Raw genomic sequence first — 20,046 nt, 5'->3', positions numbered from 1 at the left:
TAGGGCACTCACAATGCAGACTCTATCATAGAGTCTAAAGTTATTTATTACCTCGAATAATGTGGACTTAGAGTCTAATAAGACTTGGGCCTAAGACTTGGAGTCTTATTTTTTCTACCTCTTTCTTCAATAAATATGCTGCCACATCAGCAAAATACCATAAATAATATGTAATTAATTGTCTTGAACTCTATGATAGAGTCTTGCATTGTGAGTGCCCTTATTCCCATGAAACTCCTGTGGCTCGGATATAGTCTTAATAACTGTATCATGAAACTATACATTGAGACTAGCCTAATCCTACAGCTACTGGCTCGGATTTGGAGACAGATGCACGCACGGCGACCTGCGACGACCCGTGCGTGAGTCCGTGAAGACGACCCTCTCCCTCCCTCTGTTTTTTTCCTCTGATTCTGACCACAATGCAATGCACACAGCACACGGGATGGATGTATGTTTGTGTGTGTACTCCACGTGAAGCTGCAACGACAAACACCAGCCGACGAATTGAAGCAGCAGCACTTTACCAAATAATATAGTATTACTACTGATTCATTATCACATCGAATCTTACAGCGTGTGCATAAAACATTAAATATAGATAAAAATAATAACTAATTGCATAATTTGTCTGTAATTTACGAGCCGAATCTTTTGAGCCTAGTTAATCCATGATTGGACAATATTTGTCAAATACAAACGAAAGTGATACACTGTTCATTTTGCAAATTTTTTTGGAACTAAACAAGGCCTAATAATCTCAGAAATCAATCTATCTCACAGAAATTTCAGACTCCACACAACGTTCATCAGCCAGTCTTTCACCATGCTAAACTAAAGTTGCTAATGAATTGGTGATACGATATGCCCCATGACTAGCAGTGTCAGTGATGCAGAGGTCGTAGCCTACTAGTACTAGTATTCAGGAAGAGAACAGGGCAGCTCATATCAGTATACAGGTGAACAGCCGTAATAAGCCATTATACTCAACAAAAGGCAAACTGAAACTAAAGATTTTGCATACGTCTTCCCTAGCATTAGGCCGATATAAAACACAAGCGATTAACCTTTTTCTTATCAACAAGCAATTAAGTGAAAGTAATTAAGATTGTACATACTTCTTCCGTAGTTGAGAATGACATGCATCTTAATCTTAAGATGTAAGTAGGCCGGACCGGTGAAAAGCGATTCAGGCAACTGAGATAGCTCGTCAGCAAAAGATATACTTTAATACAGTGCACTCTAACATTCAAAATTTATCTTCAAATACAATGTATTCTAAAGAACAGAAATCAATTTTTATTAAATACTTTCCATATATCAACCAATCACTGTCAATCACGTTGATGATAGCGTTTGCTTATAAAAAAATAAAATGACACAGGGAGTATAGAAGAAAAACTTTATTACCTACCATGGTTTTAGATCTTCCGCTATAACTATCTCTATCTTTTGGATATAGCTGTTTCATAAAAGTTGTCTAATTTAGCTACTATTGCCTAATTTAATCATGGATTAGTTGTTTTAAGGCAGATCGTAAATCCATAGTCTATGATTTAAAACAACATTAATAACATACTCCACCCTTCTAAATTTATTTTCTTTTCATAGTGGTACAAAAAAAGTGTAAGTTCAAGAAAAGGAGGCACTTGATAGTGGTAAAAAAAAAGAAAACGCAGGAAAAATGTAGTTGTGAACTGCATAATAAACCACCAGCTTATTTTAATTAATGATGAAGGAGATCTCAATGAACAGGAGAAGTTTGCTATTTTTCTCTGATCAGCGAAAAGTACTTTTTAGCCAAGTGAAAATAAAAGTTCTCTATTAATGAAGCAGCTGATGTCGTGCTGAACAGTGCAGCAAGGACTCCTATAAATTGGCTACCGCTCGCCCTGCCGCTACCATCCAATCCACTCCATCATCCCGTGATCTCACGAGTGAGTGAGTGAGTGAGTCACTCCAAAGCAGTTACCGGCACCAGCAGAGCAGCAATGGCGCTGCGAACGCTCCACCTCAACGCGCCGCCGCTCCTCCATGTACGAACTCGCTACTGCCTCCATCCTCTACTCTCTGCTATCACGCGTTTCTTCTTCTTCTTCTTGCTGCGCGGTTCTGTTCTTCATTACTCCACATGTCCTGCAAATCCCATCTCCCAGTTGTTGAAAGTTGCAATTGCGGAGCATCCTCTCTGTTCCGCTCTTTCATGCCTTTTTTAGTTCTGCGTTCTTCTTCTTCCCGTGATTATGTGCAGAAATTAATGATTTTTCCTCTTCGGTCGCCAGTTGCACATGGAGGTGCCTCCTAAAATGGCGCACTGAAAAGTGCCGTCTTTTTGCCTCACAAATGTGGGTTAGGTTAGGTCCTGCACCGCACTGCAGCAATCTGGTAACAAGATTAGATATACTGCTATGCTACTTTCGCATGCACAACCAAAGATTTTTGGTCTACTTCTCGTTTCCTCCCCAAAAGATTTCGCACATATTTTCCGAGAATTTTCAATGAAAACATCATTTTTTTTTTGCCCAAATTCGAATTCTACCCAGTCCAGCAATCCGGATCAGCTCATGTATGTAGGCTGTAGCAGACAATTTCTGAAGCACACACACTGACGGCCTCCCGTTTGTTTCCTGGACCAGATTCTGCGCTCGCTATGCCTCCTCGTCCTGGCCGCGTCGGCGGCGGTGTCGGTGTCGGGGCGCCACCACGCGCCCACCCCGGCGCACGGCACCGGGCAGAGCATGTACCTGGCGCCGGCCTGCCGGGCGCACACGGCGTCGCTCGCGGACTTCGGCGGCGTGGGCGACGGCACCACCTCCAACACCGCGGCGTTCCGCTCCGCGGTCGACCACCTGTCGCAGTACTCCGGCGAGGACGCCGGCGGCGCCATGCTGTACGTGCCCGCCGGGAAGTGGCTCACGGGGCCCTTCAACCTCACCAGCCACTTCACCCTCTTCCTCCACAGCGACGCCGTCATCCTCGCCTCCCAGGTCCGATATTTGGTTTTGGGCTTGTCTCCATTTTCTTTTATGATGAGACGATAACTGACAAAACCGATGTGCCAAGCATTTCAGTTAGATATTGGTATTTCTTTATGACGATAACGTAACTGACCAGATATAACAAAAACGATCTCAAATATTGCAATTTTCAGTCAGGTCGGTGTCCAGACATGGTGGGTGTCTTGGGCACATAATTTGCTGGTTGCACAATGTTGCCACCGGACAACAAACAATGGTTAAAATGAATGAGAAGATCTTGATGTACTTGTATATTCTTCTCTATATGATTGACTAAAGGTTATTCTTGATGCGTAGTCTCAGATCTTGATTTAATTACCCTGTTCGCTTGAATTTATCGGCTAGAATTAGCTATACTTTTCCAACCATAGAATAGTGTTTTTCTCTCGCAACGAATCAGCATCAGCCACAGAAAGTAGATAAAGACATGCACATATTCACATATTTGCCCTGTTCGCTTGAATTTATCGGCTAGAATTAGCTATACTTTTCCAACCATAGAATAGTGTTTTTCTCTCACAACGAATCAGCATCAGCCACAGAAAGTAGATAAAGACATGCACATATTCACATATTTGGGTCCTTTCAGTAATTCAGTTCAACATTTTTTATAACACAAAGCAAGTCTGGTGGTGCAGGACATAAACGAATGGCCAATCATTGATCCCCTGCCTTCTTATGGAAGAGGAAGGGATAAAATTGGAGGAAGATTCGCTAGCCTCGTCGGTGGATCAAACCTGACCGATGTAGTCATTACTGGTGAGTAGTTAGAAATATTCAGTATTCAGGCTGAAAGATGTTATTCAGACTGAAACATTTCATATTCAGTCTGTCTGGACTCTGGAGAAATGAATGTTCAGAGCCTGACCAAAGCACCATGTATATGGAAATGCTTTCCTGATGCAACATGCTAAAAAATGTGTTCATTTCAATACACAATCGATGTACTGATGTACAACATTTCTGATTTGGCTGTGACGACTGTGATGTCGAACGATGTGATTTTTCATGGTCCAGGTAACAACGGCACAATTGATGGACAGGGCGCGATGTGGTGGTCGAAATTCCACAAGAACCAGCTCAAGTACACGCGCGGGTACCTGATCGAGCTGATGCACTCGGACACCATCTACATCTCCAACCTGACGCTGCTCAACTCGCCGGCGTGGAACATCCATCCGGTCTACAGCAGGTAGCTGATTTGCTTGTCTGAAGGTTTTCATCTTGTCTTTCAGGAACTAAACTGAGCTCTTTACAGTCTGTATACAAACACCTGAATTCGGCATAATAATTTGCATAGCATGCTAAGTTATGTGCTGACATTATTGCTCACTCACTCCGATCCTATATATATATATATATATATACTATAAACGCAGCAACATCGTGGTGCAAGGCATCACCATCCTGGCGCCGACGAACTCGCCCAACACGGACGGCATCAACCCTGGTACGGTATATATATATGCAGAGAAGCTGCTGATTCATCATTTAGTTGGATTGTTGTTAGAAGAAAGGAGAACGCATAAGTGAAATGAACATGGATGGATGCAGACTCTTGCTCGCACGTCCGGATCGAGGACTGCTACATCGTGTCTGGCGACGACTGCGTGGCGATCAAGAGCGGGTGGGACGAGTACGGCATCTCGTACGGGATGCCGAGCCAGCACATCGTGATCCGTCGGCTGACGTGCGTGTCGCCGACGAGCGCGGTGATCGCGCTGGGGAGCGAGATGTCGGGCGGCATCCAGGACGTGCGCGCGGAGGACATCACGGCGATCAACTCCGAGTCCGGCGTGCGCATCAAGACGGCGGTGGGCCGCGGCGCCTACGTGAAGGACGTGTTCGTGCGGCGGATGACGCTGACCACCATGAAGTGGGTGTTTTGGATGACGGGAAACTACAAGTCCCACCCGGACGACAAGTACGACCCCAACGCCATCCCCGTCGTCGACAACATCAGCTACCAGGACGTGGTGGCCACGGGTGTGTACAAGGAGGCGGCGAGGCTCGAGGGCATCCAGGGCGCCCCCTTCAAGGGCATCTGCGTCGCCAACGTCACCGCCGACCTGTCCAAGTCCAGGAAGTACCCATGGACGTGCGCCGACGTCGAGGGCGTGTCGGTGAACGTCAGCCCGGCGCCGTGCCAGCCGCTCCAGGGCGCGCACGACGGCGCATGCCCGTTCCCGACCGACACGCTGCCCATCGACCAGGTCACAGTGCAGCAGTGCGCCTACGACGTCCCCGGCGGTACCGGCGCCAGCGGCGGCGGCAACTAGCAGCTCTTCTCGGGTCATCAAGAAGCAACTAGTGGATCGTGGATGCGGATCACCAGCTTGCAGCCTACCACAACTACTAGTAGTGCTCGCTCACATACACATACACTTGTCGTCCTGATCCAACGCAAGCAATTAGTACTAGTCTCAAGTCTTATTATGAGTGATGAACACAATAACGAGCGCAGCGAGCAATTAAGCTGATCCAATGTAGTATATCTTCTTTGTGACGATGTGGCTGATGATGTCCGTGTGAATTTGCGTCAAATTAATCAGCTGGCCTGAAACTGGAAAAGGTTATTTAGGCCCAGCTGTTTGTTGAGTTTGCTGTTGCTTATGCTTATATACAAAGCTACATGTCATATAATATTTATAAATATGAAGGAAAGTGGCTTCGAAAGTCCACATGCAACAAGAGATCGCTTCAAACTGGATAGTAAGGCCTTGTTTAGTTCCATTTTTTTTTTCAAAATACACACTGTAGCACTTTCATTTGTATTTGACAAATATTATTTAATTATGGACTAACTAGGTTTAAAAGATTCGTCTCATAAATTATAAATTACAGACAAACTGTACAATTAGTTATTATTTATATTTATATTTAATGTTCCATACATATGTCACAAGATTCGATTTGACGGAAATCTGAAAATTTTAAAACTTTTTGGGAACAAGGCCTTGGATGATATCTGAACAGGTGAGTAACGCCGGAGCCTAACAGACCAACCCCGGTCCGGAGCCGAAGAAGCCGGAGCGACAAGACGACGGGCACCGCAGCTTACCTCGCCGCGTAGGGTTTCCAGATGACGACGGCGGCGCGCCCCACCTGGGCGCCGGCCAAGGGCGGCAACGAGCAGGGGGGCACCCGCATTTTCGGCCCCTCCCAGAAGTACTCCTCCCGCGACCTCGCCGCGCACACCTCCCTCAAGCCCAGGTACATTCTCTTCCTCTTCCCTACACCAACCCCTTCTAGAGAATCAATTGCGGGGAACGACTAGGGTCCGTTTGCTCCTCGATTTGGGGAGATTTTCCATTCAATTTGTGTGGCCGTCTCCTACGCCGCCGCCAAACCCTAACCTTCAAAAGTTTGCGCGAAATTTCGCTTGATTAGCCTTTCTGTACCACGCGTCATGTGTTACTACAACTTAAATTTTTGAATTACCCAATGAGTGGCTACATTAGCATTTCAGAATCATTACATTAGTAAGTGCCTAAAAAGTATATGTATAAGAGATGGCATGGTTTTCATTCTTTCCAGCAAAGTTTCTCTTTGTATTATTATTATTATTATACTTCAGGGCAGAGTTGCTTACATGCTAGTACATTACACTAGATGATGGTGGTTCTGTTCAGTAGAGATTAACATCTACCACCAGTCCACCACTATCCACTGATGTCGAGTTCATCTGACAACTCATTTCACTTTAGATATTACTACTAGCATGTCTATTCGGTGGTATGCTGTAATATTAATCAGTTCATCTTTGTAAGTCCAACATTAAGAAGGTGGCTGCAGAGTCTACCAAAAACCAAAGCAGAGGAATGCCTCCTGTTTTTCAATTGCCATGAGCATCTAGTTATTGCAACTGACATCCAGCAGGAGCTCTTCCCTCCACTTTCCACCTGATCACCGATAAGATTGTTGTCCAAGAAATAAAGAAGTAGTTGGAGAATTGCTGGACGTAAAATCTGACAGAAAGTCCATTGATAATCCTATTACATGTAAGCATGTTATATTGTTCTCTTAGAGTTTTGATTCAATTGTCGAATTAACTATGTACAGATACAAGGAAAACAGTTTTAAGGATCCTGACTTGCAATCAAATAGCTTACATGGACAAGTATTTGACACTTAGTCCGAACTCCCAACCAACGGTAACAGGTTTCTTAGTTAGCTGTCAAGATGCAGGATATGCAGTAGTTCCTAGCTTGTATTTAGAAAGGACGGATACAGCATGCTGTGTTGGCCTTTTCTAAGATTTCTCACTTTTTGCATTCATGAGGCATACAAATTTAACTCATTCTCACTTTATGCTTGGTTTGGTCAAGAGACCTGAAGACGAGTTCATTATTTTTCAACAACCTCTTTAATATCCTGCTGCATGTAGAGTGCTGTTCATTTTTTATAGAATATGTGAAGTCATGTGTTTTTGCTACACTGAATTGGCATGGTGTCTCTTTAGGGGAATTTACAATGCTTAATCCCGCTTTATTGTCCTTTCTGCACCACCTGACTGCTTGCAAACAACAAAATGCATTTGCTTTTGCTCCACCTCTGATGACCGTTATGACTACCACCTGCAAATCGAAAAGGAGCACCTAGTTTCTTATGCGAGGTTGAATATTTCCTAATATCCAGCTGGTAACTTGAGATTATATATTGTCTAGGAAAATAAGGCACAAAATGTAGGAATCACCCCTCAGAGATGGTTAACATATTACTTATAATTATTCTCACTAATTATCTTTGTCAAAGCCGTTGGCTGTGTATTTTCGTTGGGAATATGTCAGGCTGAGGTTTGTCCCTCCATGACTCACTATTTTTTACCCATGTGTGCAGAAAAGACGGACAACAGACCCAAGAGGAGTTACAGAAGAGGAACCTCAGGGAGGAACTTGAGGAACGTGAGCGCAAGCACTACTCTTCCAAGGATAAGTCATATGCTGGTATACCTACTTTCTTGTCTCGTTCTTTTACTTTTCCGTTCAGGATATGTCCAAGGATAAGCCATATGCTGGTATACCTACTTTCTTTGTCTCGTTCTTTTGCTTTTCCGTTCAGGATATGTCCAAGGATAAGTTTCTAACTGGTACATACAATCAGTAACAATATGTATCTTGCCTGCAGAAGAAAGAGACCGACGGAAAAGTTCAAGCCAGCTACTCTTAGAAGGTTGTTGGAACGAACACCGCATCAATATCTGCTTATGATGTGGCTTATTGATGACTTATTCCTTTATTACTGTAAATCATAGGGTCAAAGAGAGAGGCGGAGGATAAGATAGTTCCACGAGAAATTGATGCAGATGATTCCGATGTGGAGCCTAAAAGTGATGACGAAAGGTAGGTATCATTGTCCTTATAAGTGATGAGTGTTTTATGAACCTTAATCGGTGAAATGCTGCTGGGATTCTTCATATGTTAGCAGAATGAATTAAACTTGCTGCACATTAACTAATGTGTAAAATTGTTTTGCGCCCCCCACCCCGGTCACCTTCCATAAAACTTTGTATAGGCATGCTTACTTGTGGAGCGGTCTCCATTACCCACTATTGTGCATTTCCTAGCATAGTAGCATGCTTTGTTTTGTTTCCTGTGATAAGGCTGTCTTCGCTTCAAATGGGCAGGGAAAATAAGACATCGTCTTCGTTGACATTATTTAGAACAAATATTTTATTTGGCTTTATGTTTTCATTGTTTACCACACTTCTGCTTCACTATGTTTGGTTGCTCTTTACACACATTGGGTGGCAAATTGTGTTTAGTGATGACGATGACGATGATGATGACACTGAAGCTCTAATGGCAGAGCTTGAGAGGATTAAGAAAGAAAGAGCTGAGGAGAAGCTTAGAAAGGTTTTCCTATCTTTGCATATGTGTAATAAATTCTAATGATTTGTAAACGATGTTTTTTTTTTCTATAGGTTTTGGAAACATAAATAATGGAAATCATTTGATTGCAGGAGCGGCAACAAGCAGAAGAGGAGGCCAAGATGAAGGAGGCTGAGCTGATGCGGGGAAACCCTTTGATCAATATCAACAATCCTAGCTCCTTCAGTGTTAAGAGAAGGTAGGATGTTTGCCGTGATGTTGTTGTCATATATAGTAGGCATTTGTCCTAGCATTCGATTGAATTCACAAGTGGATTATAGTGAACCTAATATCTTGTTGGGCTGGGCATATGGTTTGCAGGTGGGACGATGATGTGGTATTCAAGAACCAGGCACGTGGAGAGACCAAGACACCGAAACGGTTCATCAACGACACGATCAGAAGCGATTTCCACCGCAAATTTTTGCAGAGGTACATGAAGTGAGCTAGTGCGGGCGTGCCGTGTACAATTTAAACTTCTCTGCTGTTTGTATTGTGATGTTTGTGTATGATGAGTGAAAGATCACTATTGGGCTGCTGCTGTATGAAACTCTGAAGCAAGAGTTTAAGCATTTGCCATTGTCAAACGGGCAGCCCCTGAATGGTGTGTGTGTGTGGGGGGGGGGGGGGGGGGGGGCATGTTCCATTTATATATCTACTCAACTGTTGCATATCTAAGATCCGATTGAGCAGGACATGCCCACATGCGTGCACCGGAGTACCGTCGTTGTGGTCACCGCGTGCAAGATGCATGCGTTCACTACTACTTTAATTATCTACCTATCTATCTCAAGAGTGCACTCAGCTACACCCGTTACATAATATTCAGCACATAGCTCAAAGTGCCACAATGCGCACAGCAATGATCGATTACACATGGTTAATATATTATGCATAGGAAAAACTAGTAAGAGACAATTAATGGAGAATTAATACTTGTTCGATTAATTATATATAGCATGATGAGCTGCTAGTGCAAGGAGTGGTGACTCTGGTCCATCTTAGAATTTGTGGTGAGCTATAGCTTCTCATGAATCTTGGCACCTACGTACTACGTTATTACCTTGTCCACTTGAGAGTTGACCCGCTTGCGAATTGCTGGGAGGCCGAAGATTATTACGTAGGACCAGAAGTGTCTCAAGACAGTAAAAAATATCTTTCTTGCGTAACTCACTACCGCATATCGTTGCATTCCAATCCGAGCGAGGACCGTTGTCGCCATATGGATGATCCCCCAAAATTCCATGTTCCCATAGAGCGAAGATGCCAAAACAATGGCACAAGCAGCAATCGCACTAGCAGTATGGTGAACCACTAGCAGCAGGTAGAGTCCGAGGCCAAAAGCGGCCACCAAACTCCTTGCTGCACTCTGCAGCAAGATGGCGGAAAGCCTCAAGTACCTGAAACGTATGGAGATGTCCATAGACGGGAACCCAACATAGACAAGGGAGAAGGTAGCTGAGATGGAGCAGATGAATGCCAAGGTGTCGGCGAGGATAAACGCGTCGAAAGCATAGCTGCCAGCGAGCACTGGCTGGCCGTCGGGTCCATAGCCTCCAGGGAACGTGAAAGCTGATGCGAATGTGACAGTCGCAATAAGAGCAGTGACAATACTCATCACCTGCGTTGCTTCTGTATGCTTCTTCGCTTCCATGTCTAAATCTCTTTTGGGGATGTGTCTTGCATAGAAGAGCTCCGGCCGAGCTCCACCGTGCGGAGCTCCTGCAGCAAGTAATATCCTGCGTACACTGCTTCTTGGATTCTGCATGAACGAACGAATGAAATTGAAGGAATATAGCTAGCTAGCTAGCTAGACAATGAATAATTATGTCTGCTTACCAATGAATAATTAAACCTTGGAGGGATCCTAGTATAAGAAAGATCGACAGGTGTCATGCCGTCTTGATTTGCCACATCCAAGCGCACCTGGCGGTTGCGAAACAGGCAGCTGAAGACGGCAAGGTTGCCAGCACGAACAGCGGCGTGCAGCGGCGTGTCCCCGTTGCTGTCTTGCGCATTCAGAATCATATCTGCAGACGATGAGACGACGACATATCGGACCAGAGCGAGGCGCTCCTTCTCGGCGGCGACATGGAGGAACGTCCGTCCTTGGCCATCTCGCAGGTTGGCGCAGTCGGGACACCACTCCAGCAGCAGCTTCACCACGGCGAGGCTGCCTGCTTGTGCAGCGACGTGTATGGGGTATGACCCTTGGTCGTCCGCCTGATACGCCGTGGATATGTTGACGGATAGCAGGGCTTTTGTGGCTGACATTGACACTCGCCTAATCTGTGGAAACCATGTGTAAACATACCGCGCGTCTGGCCATCCTTCCAGCGACGCGGCCAACTGAAGAGGGGTGCTCCCCTTCTGCTCACTGTCCCTCTGCCTAGTCAGCTATGTCAGGAGACAATAATAGTCAGCAGCTGCCGCTGGCACAGTACTAGTACTGCTGCTTCCAGCAGGCCCGGGGGTTCTAGTTCTAGGGTACTGGGCTTCAGACACCCCATGGGTCGCTCCGTCTTCTCTAGCCTTAGCCTTCGCGTCCTTGATGAGCCATCCCAAAATCATATGCAGCACTGCATATATGCATTTATTAGAGTCATTTCTGTCTTAATTACGGCGTGTGTAGTTGACCAAATTTTTAAGTATGTTTGTATTTATCAATTATTATCCAACCATAAACTAACTAATTAGGCTCAAAAGATTCATCGCGAAAATTACAGACAAACTAAAGAGAAAGAAAAAAAAATACTAACACTTATCGATCGTAACCCTCTCGGCTTTTTGTTGATGGTTTATTAATAAGCATGTTTAATTTGTTAAACTATGCTTACATTTGATATATTTGCAAATTTTGCCATAAAAGTCTTTTAGAATAATTCCTGAATATTTAATGTCAATATAGAGGTTAAAGCCACATAGTACCATAGGAAAAAATTCAAATGGGTAAAGTAGCTAGTCTATTTGCAGTTGAACTTATTAACTTGTCGATTTCTAAATGGAACAAGGGCAAACTCTACCTTTATTTTTAAAAAGCGGGGGCAAAATCACAAAGTTAAATAGGCGAGGAAGAACACAAGAGCCCCTACTGAAAAATAACACAAAGTAATATCTTAATAATATTGACTTAGTTATTCTACATAACATTATTGGCTTAATAATTTACATACCTTGGCCACGAGGAACCGCTGCATGCAATACGTTTCTTCCGTGTGGACCAGAGTAGGACAGCTTCCCTTGACTCTTGCTATACAGATGCTCTGCAATCTTGTGTTTGCCCAATGAGATGGCCAAGTACAATGGGGAAGTGCCATCCTTATGTAAGACGCATGCCAGATCTGGATCATGTTTCATGAGCTTGTCGATGACGATGCACGCCTCGTTGTTGTGGGGAGCGCGGACCGCGTGGTGCAAGGCGGTCTCCCCACACTCGTTCCGCATTCTCACCAATTCCTTCTTCTTCACCGGCGTCGCCTCATCGCCGTCGTCGTTGTACTTGGAGGGGAGGATTTCAACAAGGCATGTGATCATGCGGTCGTTGCCAGCAGCAGCGGCGCAGTGCAGGGGCGTGTCGCCCTTGCTGTTGCGCGCTTCCAGTGCTAGGCGCACCGCAGCAGCACCGCCCTTGCGGCGCTTCTTGTCGCGGACGATCATCTTGGCGCAGTCGAGCAACTTGTGCGTGTCGTCGCCGCCGCGTGCCGCCGCAACCACGTGCAGCAGGGAGTCCCCCTCCATGGTCACCCCATCCGCATCAAGGGGCTCATCATGCTCATCTACCGCCGCCGGCGGCGCATCATCATCACCATGAGATGAACTTCGTCGATGATCGTCATCTAATACTTCGATTTCGCCGCTGTCGACAACTTGCAGCAGCAAGTCCCCCTCGTTGGTCCTCACTCCTCCATTATTCGCCTCATCAAGGATCAAACCCCCCTTCCGCACGGCATTATTCGCATCATCCTCCTCGTCCTCGTCCTCGTCCTGGAGCTGGAGCAGATGCTTGAGAAGCTTGCTGTCGCCGCGGCGAGCAGCCATGAACAGCTGCGGATCGAGTGTGGCCCGCGGGCAGGCAGGAGCGGGGGGTGCTGTTGGCTCAGGAGCAGCAGCCTGCTGCTCGCTTCCGCTAGCGGTGGCGGCGGCCATTGCTCGATCGCTAGCTAGCTAGCTATCTATCAGTCTATTCTGCTACTATATATGGGATGTGGGGTGCGTGTGGCCTATATCGTTGATCCTTCGGACTTTATAATCGCACATCACCAGGATAATGAGCCCATGCACACCACAGGCCAGGCCAGGTCACTATAGCTCGTTGTGTGTATGTGCACCCACTAGTGATTATAGATTATTGGTCGCCTCTCTGGAATCTACTGCGTGGATTTCATCCTCCATGCATCGTATAATACTCCTTCGTTTTAAATTATAAGTCATTTCAGATTTGACCAAATTTATAATATAGTCCCACATTGGTAATAATTGATGCTTGAGGAGCACATAATATATAATTTCTCGCATATCAGACTAGTCTTTTAGATTCAGTTAGGTCCAAGGTCTTAGTATATTATGGGCTTCGATGGATCTGGACCTGAGAAGCGCTGGTTCATGGGTATAGCGCGCGGACCAGGCCGGATACACTGCGCACACTCAACAAAAAAAAGGTATACTATATATGAACATTATTTTCATGATAGTCAAATTCTGATATTTGATGTGTAGACACATAAAAAAATAAGCAAGTATTTCTATAGTTAAGCATTAAGCAAATCCAAATATTTTGTTATGTGATGTATATATATGCTATATATGAACATCATTTGCATCCAGTCAAATATTTCGTTATGAGATGTGATGTGATGAAGATCACTTGCATGATAGTCAAATTCTAGTATTTGATGTAGATACGTCACAAACGCACAAATTATTTTTGTATAGTTAACCAAGGGAAAAATAAAAACAAAAAACACATAATAAATGTCAATTAAAGTAATATCATATGGATATTATTTAAACAACCTAAGATATATTATAGCAATAATATGCTTACTTGGGCTAAGCGGTCTATATGAGAATATATATATATATATATATATATATATATATATATATATATATTATTGGCCTTGTCAAGTGTTGACCAATTGACCAAGACGAACAGTAAAATAGTGCTAGTAAATTATTTAAAATCCGAGCTAACTGTGGCACCACCTACCACACGGCGTATTAATTGGCCCTAACAATGTGCAGAGCAGTGATTTGGGAACTAGGAGGCTTTCATATCGAAAGTATCTCTTCATATTGGAGGACTCTTGTTAGTGATTTGAACCTTGCTACAAACACCATGGCTAAAATACTGAGGGAATTTGCTATTTTTCTACTATACAGTGGTTGTGAATTGTAGCCCTCCCAAAGTTCAATTCCAGTTGGAGATTGGGTTGAGTGCACATGCCAAGAGGAGTAGAATTTTCTCATGCGCTGCAGCAAGTAAGAAAAGTAGACATGTATATATTCTGGACCTTTTGACGTGGAGAAGTAGGGACATCTTTCTCCATCGTCCAAGAAGCAGCTCTGCCTTCATCTGCCGTGCAGCAAACTGAGCTGACCTTCTGTCGTAGCCTCTGTTTGAAGAGCCGCCACCCCTATCCAAGGTAAAATCACTAATCGATTTGTCCTTTGTGATGTTCTTGCTTGTGTGATCGGTTTTGCTTGGTCGTCTAGCTACTAATTTTATTGAACTGCCTATCAAAAGATCATACCTGTGAATGTTTTTTAATTCCCTGTATCATTCATAGTGTAGAGAAGTGAAAACCTATAAGATGACACTCCATTTACTATATGTGTCAAGATTGTTTTCTAAATCATGCTTTTTTGTTATTTCCTTTGGTAGGCTACAAGCAAGAATATAAAGGTGGTTATTGGACCCTCAAGAGAGTCTGAAGGTCAGTACAAACTACAAAGAGACTAATTAACCCCAGCAAGACCGCAAAATACTACATGTATATCTTTGAATATATATCTCTTTATTTATTAGGTATAGAAGGGATGTTATTGGATCATAGCAGCAGCAAAGATAGTTTCAGTTTGTGGATGATGTTAACTATCCCGCAATAAAATATATGTTCAAAATGTATCTAAAAGAATTCCACGTGCTGGTTATTACAAGTTCCCTTTGTTTCAATTCTGCAATCCATCTGTGAATAAATATTAGTTTGCTACCACATTCAAATATGTTTTAGATTAATACATCTATAAATTGATGTATCGAAAAGTGCCGAGCTCATATTTGTCCAATCTAAATGATAAAAGATTATTTTTAGACGTGCATGTGTCATCATCGTATTGATGATTAAATAGAAACATTGTACCACGGTTATTTAAACATGCTAAATGATTGCTTGCCTAGCAATGGTGTGCTGTGACCGATCTCTATAATTTTAAAGATTATATCACTCATACGGTCCATATGTTTTTAGTAAAAAAATTAGTTGTTCCGTAGCAACGTACGAATACGCAGTCTAGTATATAATCAAAGACTTAAAGTCGTCGTCATCGTCTATGGATGCTACATGCATGGCCGCAGTGTGTACTTACAGAGTTACAGTACATATTCTTCGGCGGCTAGCTAGCAGCACACGCAAAGGGCTACTCTACGTTGCGTGCGTCGTCCATGGATGCTGCATGCATGGCCGGAGAAATTAAAGCAAGTTTAAAGGTGCACGTGCGGAGAGAGATACTGTCCGGCCGGGATGCTGCATGCCTGGCCGGAGTGTACGTACAGTGCATATTCTTCGGGAGCCAGCAGCACGCAAAGGGCTACTACGTTTCGTGCGTGCCTTCATGCATGGCAGCATAGAGAAATTAAAGTAAGTTTAAAGGTGCACGGAGAGAGATCTTGTCCGGATTTGGGTCTGTATCCTGCCATGTATCAAGGTGGCAATGGCCCCCATTCCCGATTCCCTGCAGGAAAAGGCCGTGTTTAGGGCTTGTTTGGTTGTTAGCTACAATTTGCCATACTTTATTTTAAGCAAGTTTGACTAAGTTGACAAGTGTTTGGTTGACAACTAAGCTTAGACATGATTCTTTTGGGCTCCACATGTCAAAGAGTTAAAAAGTGTGACAAGATTCCTTTAAGCATAGTAAAGTGTAGCAATCAATTTACTAGTCACACTTTTATTGGCTTGCCACACTTACCTAAAGTTAGTCGTGGTAAACTATGGCTAGGAACCAAACATCCCCTAGTTGCCGAATAATTTTACAAAATAGACAAGATTTTTTGTAACATCGAATCTTACGTATAGAAAAAAAATTAATTACATAGATCGTCTGTAATTTACGAGATAAATTTTTTAAATAGTTAGTCTATAATTAAATAACAATTGTTAAATATAAACGAAAATACTACAATAGCATTTTACAAAAATTTTCGGGAACTAAACGAGGCCAAAGGCTACATTTTCAGCTGTCCGATTCATCCATCTCGCTAGTGCGTCATGTGTCCTCCAACCGACCAGTTTAACTTTTTTTTCCTTTTCTTTCGCTGCTTTCAACACTCCAAAACCCAACCATATTTAAAAAAAAACAATCGGGTAAAGTATAATATTCCTTTCCTCAGGCAACAAGCAAAGATGGTAAACGAAGGAAGGAAAGGCTAAAACTCATTATGTACAGGTTAAAGTTAAAGCATCGCTGGATCAAACCATATACGTACACTTCAAACCTTAAAATGGTAAACAAAGGCCAACTATGTCATTTAGGATGTAAACAACAGTAATTTGATAGTGTAACCGGTTGAAACGAATAAAAAAGGGTCAAAATATCAAACGAAATATATGGAGGCAAAATGCGATTAGACGGGCTAGATGGCCGTTTTATTCACCCTTAGTCAATAGACGGATTTCAGCCACTATGGTCAACTAATTAACCATAAATATTACAAGAGGAAGTGCGATTTTGTTTCTTGTCCCAAAATTTTCTTTCTTGCTAAAGTACTTGTTTGTTTATATATATATATATATATATATATATATATATATATATATATCAATGTTTTAAATAGCGCGCTATTTTTGCGCTATAGCGGCCAGAATAAGTCGACGCGAAGCTATACCTCATTTTTACGCTATCAGCGCTATTGGTGCTATAGCACGCTATAGCGCCGCTAAACTGAAATAGCGCCATAGCGCCGCTATTTGTGCGCTATTGCTGTTTATCTATGATCATGTTGTCATGCACTTATTTGTTGTACTGTGCTTATGCACTTGTGGTTATGCACTATACAGTCATGCATTATGATTATGAGTTAGTTATGTGTTAAACATTTAAACTGTGAAACACCTGCGATTTGTGATTTGTGATTGTGAAATATGATGGTTGCTTGAACTTGTTGTTGTCTATTATATAATTTGCCTGTTTCCAAATAAATAGCGCGCTATAGCGTCGCTATAGCGTGGATAGCTACAGCACGCTGCTGTGTACAGTAGCCGCTATAGCGGGGCTATAGCGTTCGCTATAGCGCAAATAGCGTCTAGGATAGGAAGACGCTATTTTCTATAGCCCGCTATTTAAAACATTGATATATATATATATATATATATATATATATATATATATATATATATATATATATATAATCCTACAGCTGGCTACAAAATAACATATTTTGTAGCCACTTTGAGTTACGATAATAACTATGTTAATTTATGAGATTATAGTAACTTCTTACTAAGTGATTTGCTATAATATTACAGTAAATATCTTCATGTGTTATAGTAAGCCAACTATTGTATGGACCGTTAACTAAACTTCATCTAAGCAGTCTAAACAGTAAAAAGGTTGATCGACTGTTCATTTTGCATTTAGGACAACATTAGTCACAAGTTTAGTGGAGCACCATATATATAGACTATAAGGCAATTATTTGGTTTACAACCACATTTTTGGCACGCTGAACTTTTCGATTGTTTTGGTCTAACCATACCTGATGTTTTCTTGTCCAAGGTACAATTTATCAAAAATGTGACAAGCTCTCACTACTGCATAAAACTTAATTGAGGCGGGCCTTTTAAATTAAAAGAGGTAGGCAACGCAACCATGACAGAGAATACTGTTGGCTGATTTATTGTTTTAGAAAAACAAACCTAGGCTACTAGCAAATCAAGAGTCTCCCCTGTACACATGTTTTTTTTGAAGAAACCCCCTGTACACATGTGCTCACGGTAGTAGTACGCTAGTACTGCGAGCACAGGAACTCCCTCTCTCTGCCTCATCCATCGCCCTCCTCTGCTCTTCATTTTGCCCAGGTGCAGCAGCTCACTCTGCCCAAATCCACCACCGCGATGGGTGGGGAATCTCGCCGTTAGTCACCTCTCGGCTATCCCACAGCTACTCATGTGTGTTTTCCCCTGGGATCTAATCCCCTAGTGCCATCTAATCATTTTTTCCCCTTCGATTTCCCCTTTCTGTGTGCAGGGCTGAAGGTTGGGTGGTGGCGGCGTGCTCCACTGTGGTGCGGGCTCGGCAACCATGGCGCCCAGGCAAGCCAAGAAGGCCGGAGCATGCTGATGTGCGGGGATTTGGACTCCAGCAACAACCCTCCTCAACTTGACACTCAGTTCTTCTCCCTTCTCCCTCACATCTTCCTGTTCTTTTTTTAACCTATTTGCAACTCCGTAACTCAAAGATATATACCTGAGTGCTCTAGATGTACAGGTCCTTGTGTTAGTGTTTTAGTCAAAGCTCAAGTTTTTTTTATGTGCAGCTTTCTACTAAAGAAGGAATGCTAGTGCTTGTTCTGATAATAGTTAGCATATATCTCTTGGCCCAAAATATTATTGAGCACCTAATTATTGTGCTGCTCTAGAATAGATTTGAGGTCCTTCCCGTGAGATGTGCTTTGTGTTTTCAGTAAAGGGGAAAAGAAATATTCTAAGGCATGCCTGTGAACCTCACCTTAATCTTGATGATGTTTAACTCCAATCTTAGGCTTGTTTCCCTCAGACACTCACTCCTTCTCTTGCAGGTCTTGGTTGCTTCAAAAGTGCGTCCAGAGTTGCTTGCAAGCACTTGGGGTTGTCTGGTGATTTCCTCTCCCGGTCAACCTCCTTCCTCCTCAAGTCCTCATCCGGTCACCCCATGTCGACCTCCATGGTGATTAAGTCACCCTCTTGTGCTGGTGGAAGAGTTGGTTTTTTTTTTTCAAGCAAGGAGTGGACGAGGTGTGTTCCTGGAGACCTCAACTTTGAGTGAAGAGCCGGGAACTGAGTGGCTGCTACTTTGATGGAGGCAAGACCCCTTTCATCTATAATACTGAGCTCTTCTTCTACTACTACCCTCTTCCTGCACTCCCAAATATTTAAATCCTAGTCATGGCTTAGTCAAAGAAATTCACTGTATATTGTCCAGCAGTTGCTACTAGAGTGGATTATCTCGTTCTAGAAGGGCATGGCAACTCTTGTAGCTACAGTGAGATGTAGTACTATGTAGTGGCTCCAGTGTTTTGTACTACTACTCTCTATCCTTATTTACCATAGCTCAAACTAGTGCAAGAGTGGACACAAAGATATGTATGTGCCTCAAGGTGTACAGAATGATATATGTTCCTGTGAAAATTTTTATGAAGTTACATTGGTCCAAACATATCCAAATATTAATATAAAATTATGTATTTTGCCAAGTCATATTAACTTACCAGCTTGATTTAATTAAGAGAAATTGATTATCTACTTAAGTATGGTTGTTGTTTTTTTTTAAAAAAGAGGGTCCTCCATAGGAGCTGCTTGAAAGTGATTTTGAAAATCTCCAGCCCACGCAAACTGCTGACCACAATTCCTATGAAAATGAAATCATTTCTCACGGCCCAAATGCTCCAGCACATAATGATGATTATTTCCATGTAAAACTTGGTGTGCAGCTGTGATTTGAAGCTTTCAAATCGTACCAATGGGTCAGGGTCACTGACAACTGTCAAACCAATCAAAGCCCAGCATTCTCTAGCAAAAGCACACTCTAAGAACAAATGATTTAGTGTTTCTTCAGGATCCAACAAACAAAGCACACAGCCGTAGGACGGCAGGTGCATGTTTTTCCTTCTCAGTAGATTCCGAGAGCTTAGCCTATCTTGAATTAGAAGCCAGAAGAAAACCTTGTGTTTGGGTTGACATGAA

The 20,046-nt window shown here is 43.1% G+C and overlaps 3 protein-coding genes and 1 long non-coding RNA gene across 4 annotated transcripts; 3 read left to right on the top strand and 1 right to left on the bottom strand.

The window, feature by feature from the left end:
• Positions 1,882-5,670, top strand: LOC8066875 (probable polygalacturonase). The gene is made up of 6 exons (XM_002437635.2): positions 1,882-2,036; positions 2,637-2,987; positions 3,656-3,776; positions 4,035-4,209; positions 4,397-4,467; positions 4,572-5,670. The coding sequence occupies exons 1-6, from the start codon at positions 1,992-1,994 to the stop codon at positions 5,294-5,296; spliced, it is 1,488 nt and encodes a 495-aa protein (XP_002437680.1). The 5' UTR covers positions 1,882-1,991; the 3' UTR covers positions 5,297-5,670.
• On the top strand, positions 5,994-9,489 carry LOC8067892 (protein CWC15 homolog). The gene is made up of 7 exons (XM_002437634.2): positions 5,994-6,230; positions 7,857-7,963; positions 8,145-8,189; positions 8,272-8,359; positions 8,782-8,872; positions 8,980-9,086; positions 9,209-9,489. The coding sequence occupies exons 1-7, from the start codon at positions 6,100-6,102 to the stop codon at positions 9,330-9,332; spliced, it is 693 nt and encodes a 230-aa protein (XP_002437679.1). The 5' UTR covers positions 5,994-6,099; the 3' UTR covers positions 9,333-9,489.
• LOC8067891 (protein ACCELERATED CELL DEATH 6) lies at positions 9,810-11,503 on the bottom strand. Its single transcript, XM_021450100.1, has 2 exons — positions 10,727-11,503; positions 9,810-10,649 (listed from the first exon to the last, which is right to left on the bottom strand). The coding sequence occupies exons 1-2, from the start codon at positions 11,159-11,161 to the stop codon at positions 9,939-9,941; spliced, it is 1,146 nt and encodes a 381-aa protein (XP_021305775.1). The 5' UTR covers positions 11,162-11,503; the 3' UTR covers positions 9,810-9,938.
• Positions 18,049-19,517, top strand: LOC110431242. The gene is made up of 2 exons (XR_002448638.1): positions 18,049-18,238; positions 18,353-19,517. It is a non-coding gene; the product is annotated as an uncharacterized LOC110431242 (long non-coding RNA).

This window comes from Sorghum bicolor, chromosome 10 (assembly GCF_000003195.3).
Source record: "Sorghum bicolor cultivar BTx623 chromosome 10, Sorghum_bicolor_NCBIv3, whole genome shotgun sequence".
Lineage (NCBI taxonomy): Eukaryota > Viridiplantae > Streptophyta > Magnoliopsida > Poales > Poaceae > Sorghum > Sorghum bicolor.
Note: the sequence above shows the minus strand (reverse complement) of the source record. Positions and strands in the feature narration are given on the sequence as shown.